The following is a 4,039-nucleotide window of genomic DNA, read 5'->3' as shown; positions in this document are numbered from 1 at the left end:
AAGTGAAAACCGTCCTAGCTTGAATTGCAGCAATTACCCACCAAAATTTGGCATATAGCTATCTTTAGGATTTCATTCACTGTCTTACAAGGAAGAGAACTTTTTTTCTTATAAAAAATTGACAACTGTTTTTTTTTCTTAAATATTATAACATATTTTTTTGCTTTACGTATCTCTTACATCATTTTTTAACAATAAACTGAAGAACACACTCATTTTAACCTATTATGTCTAATCAGAAATTACTATATAAGTAATTATAATTAGATGAGACAGTAAAATTCTTTGATAAACTATTTTTCTGGTAACAAAATTCTTAAAAGAAAAAGGGTGGCCTAGCCTTTGTTGTGGGACATTCACATAAATAAGTCAAACCATATGATCCTCTTTGGAGGTATCTTATCCATCGGATAGAAGAGAGCAAATGCATCAGGAGCGTTGGCTGAGGTTGTGGGACCAAAACAATTATGTGGAATGTCCCGTGAAGAAAAAAGAGGAAAAGCCAGTTCTGGAATGTCATCAGATATATAAATTCAAAACAACACTGTCGAATCACCCCCTCTTATTATAAGGCTCCCTTCTATTAATTCGATTCTCTACCAGAGTTGCAATATTTTTTCTTAAGTTCCAACGTTTCCCATTTAATTCCACATCAAAGCTCTTCTTAACAATCCATATCCACGTAGGTTTCTGACACAAAGACTTAAGGCATAATATTAGTGCATATGGGGAGACACTCTTGCTGCTACAAGCAGAAGCTTCGTAAAGGCCTCTGGTCTCCGGAGGAAGACGAGAAGCTTTTGAATTACATCACCAAACATGGCCATGGATGTTGGAGTTCCGTTCCAAAACTAGCTGGTAGGATGATGAGTACTATACAACACTTTATCAATATTAATATTGCATCATGTTTGTCCACAACACAACACAGAAGTCATTTTACTTAATTAACCTTCCTTCTCTCAAACTTTGCGTCTCAGGTCTTCAGAGGTGTGGCAAGAGCTGCAGATTAAGGTGGATAAATTATCTCAGGCCTGATTTGAAGAGAGGAGCATTCTCACAGCAAGAAGAGAATTCCATTGTTGAACTTCATGCAGTCCTTGGCAACAGGTACTACTATATTTTGTTTTCAAAGTTGTTGCTAGTTTAGTTCGCCTTTTCGTCGTTTAGATTAATTGTTATCACTACAAGTATTTTCGCTATTACGGTGTCTCTTGAGGCTGTCGGTAAAACATGTTCTTTGTTTCATGGTTTTGTATATGTGTTTTTGATGGTTGTATCAGGTGGTCACAGATTGCAGCTCAGTTACCAGGAAGAACTGATAATGAGATAAAGAATCTATGGAATTCCTGTCTGAAGAAGAAGCTTAGGCAAAGAGGCATTGACCCAAACACACACCAACCCCTCTCTGAGATTGAGAATGACAAGGACAAGCCTCTCACAGCTGACAAAAGCAACCAGAAAGCCTCCAATGAGGTGATGAGTCTTGTTGAGCCACCAAAACCAAAGCCAATAGCTACTACTGCAACTACTTCTATGCCTATGGATAGACATCCCCTTGAAGTTTCTTCCACCTCCAAGATCAGCAGTGGCAACAACAACAGCACCCTAGACAGGTTTGACAGCTCCATCACTAGTTCTGATATGATGGGAATGGGATATTTTCCTTTCCAGCACCTCAACTATGGACCAAACATGGGACTCACTACTACTCCCAACAACACCCCACTTTGCTTCATACCAAGTTCCACTTCTTCTCAAATGATGTCAGAGCTGAATTCCACCATGTTCCATTCTATGTTTCCAACACATGTAAAACCCACTGTTAGTCTTCACTCTAACAACAACAACAACCCTTCTTCAATATCCTCTGATGGTGTTCAGAACTGGGAAGTAGGTACCATCAGTAACAACAACAACAACAATGCAAGCAAAAGCAATGGGAGCAGTAGCTGCAGCATCCAATTACAAAGCAGCAGCACAATAACATGGGGGCTGCAGCAAGCAGAATCTGCCACCAAGGCAGAACAAGAAGACATTAAATGGTCTGAATATCTCAACAACACCCCTTTCTATCTGGGAACCACGCCAGTGCAGCATCAAACCACAAACTCTCTCTACAGTAGTGATGAGGTCAAGCCAGAAACAACAGGCTTCATAGCAGACGAATCAAGTACCATGAGTTGGCACCACAGCCAGCATAATTTTCAACCTTCGGAGATATATACCAAAGATCTGCAGAGATTTTCAGTGGCTTTTGGACAAACCCTGTAGTAGTTTTCAGGCACTGAACACGTGGAAACCTCAACCAAAGAGAGAGGAGAGCAAGATGCCGACAACTCCAATGTGAAGTAGGTCAGAAATTTGTCGTGAGTTCTGACCGCAGGTGTGTGCTGTAAATTTTTTTTTCTTTTTATAATTTTCTTTTGATATTGTAAATGTGTCTGATTTATATATACCCAAAAAAGCAATCAGCATTATGTTACAGTATAATTAAGATTTGTGATTGATTAATTCAAGCTTCTTCTTCTTCTTCTTCTAATCACTTTGTTATTCATTAAACACAGAATAAGTAAGGCTTGTTCCAGCTATCCAGATCTTCCTTTCTTATATATACGTTACTATTATGGATATATATATATATATATATATATATATATATATATATATATATATATATATATACAATTGATTACATCACATTGAGAATTATATTCTTTTGAATAAGGGTTTTTGTTTTGTTCTTATTATTATTGTGTAACAGATTTCCATTAAGGTGATGGAGCGGGCGTGTGAGTACACAACACAACATAGTATGATGATATTTTGTATGTCTGGAAATTGTTACTACACAGTCAGCTTTTCACTTTTGATCCTTTTTCAAATTGAGAATCCAGTGGAAGTTATTTTTTGTGTGCGCGTCGCGGTACATCGTTTTTCTTTAATGGGTGTCTATCACTGTCTCATACAGATAAAGAGAGTGTTTTCACTTGTTGGACAAACTTGGCTCCCTTCACTTTCACCTTAATGAGTGTAGATAAAAAAATATTATAGAGCAGTCTAGTTTTCATTTCATTTACGTCTTTCTAATGTACGCAATCGAAAACTGTTGACGGTTTTAATTCCCAACTGAATGGTTGTAGTCTCCGAAGGGTAGAAAAATAGGCCAAAACCACTCACCAAGAAAATTTATGGCACCACACCGACTAATTCAGTTTCATCAAATGTTTAACGGGTTTTTTCATCAGTTAACATTATTGTAAAGACGCGGCGCGCGCAACCAAAAACTAAAAAGTTAAATGAAATTGAATTCGTGGTTTAGACTAAGAAATGAGTATATTTTAGTTTATTCATAAATCTATAACAATAGACAAAGACAATATCTTTTATTGGGTCTCCATTTTTTTTGGACGCTTTTACCCTCAAATGTCATGAAAATCTTATACATTATTCTATGTGATTGATGCTTAAATGTGTAATGTTCAATTTGTTGAAACGATACTTGAAAACTGAATAATTATACACTCTTCAATATTTGGCAACGGTGCACTCTCTCATCTTTTGGTTCCCATTATTATGATATTACATTAAAAATAATTTGGTTTCTATTATCTCACCCTTTCTAATATAATTCCTACCTCTGTCACACTTACGTGAAATTTTCTTTCAACTGCTACTTTATTTTATCTTTCTCTAATCATAAACTTTTTGCTTTCTTTTTTCAGAGCTGTAACAGTAAGTGATGGTTTTATTTTTTCTTTTAACCTTTTGTCTTTTTCTTTGTTAATTTTTGAAATTCAATTCATTCCCATTTCGTGATTTTTTCATATTCAGTTCATATTTTGTGGTTTCAGGTTTAGGAGATTTAAGAGTAGTTGATGAATCATCAAATCCAAAGAGGTTTGTGAGATTTTGGGATAATTTTGCTTTTTAATTTAAAAAATTTGAGTTTTTTTTTTTAAAATTTGGTTGCTATAAAGGGAGGATTGCATGTTTTAGTGTAATAACTAATTCTCTTTTGCTCTATTTTTTTGGATTT

General features: G+C 35.6%; 1 protein-coding gene across 2 annotated transcripts; it reads left to right on the top strand.

Annotated features, from left to right (window-relative positions):
• The first annotated feature begins 513 nt into the window (after positions 1-513).
• LOC114407508 (transcription factor MYB61-like) lies at positions 514-3,075 on the top strand. 2 transcript variants are annotated; one of them, XR_003665652.1, is made up of 4 exons: positions 514-858; positions 981-1,110; positions 1,284-2,386; positions 2,765-3,075. XR_003665652.1 is itself a non-coding variant. In XM_028370629.1 (3 exons), exons 1-3 carry the CDS (start codon positions 726-728, stop codon positions 2,272-2,274), a joined length of 1,254 nt encoding a protein of 417 aa, XP_028226430.1. In that variant the 5' UTR covers positions 514-725; the 3' UTR covers positions 2,275-2,591. The 2 variants fall into 2 exon arrangements, 1 of the variants encoding a protein (XP_028226430.1); XM_028370629.1 differs by lacking the exon at positions 2,765-3,075 and having other exon boundaries at positions 1,284-2,591.
• The last annotated feature ends 964 nt before the right edge of the window (positions 3,076-4,039 follow it).

This window comes from Glycine soja, chromosome 3, assembly GCF_004193775.1.
Source record: "Glycine soja cultivar W05 chromosome 3, ASM419377v2, whole genome shotgun sequence".
Taxonomy (NCBI): Eukaryota; Viridiplantae; Streptophyta; class Magnoliopsida; order Fabales; family Fabaceae; genus Glycine; species Glycine soja.
Note: the sequence above shows the minus strand (reverse complement) of the source record. Positions and strands in the feature narration are given on the sequence as shown.

Bases quoted from the DNA above. Each gene is read 5' to 3' on its own strand.
- LOC114407508 (XM_028370629.1), top strand. From the start codon at position 726: ATGGGGAGACACTCTTGCTGCTACAAGCAGAAGCTTCGTAAAGGCCTC. The intron at 859-980 runs GTAGGATGATGA...TTTGCGTCTCAG, and splicing joins TTCCGTTCCAAAACTAGCTG to GTCTTCAGAGGTGTGGCAAG. The intron at 1,111-1,283 runs GTACTACTATAT...TGGTTGTATCAG, and splicing joins CATGCAGTCCTTGGCAACAG to GTGGTCACAGATTGCAGCTC.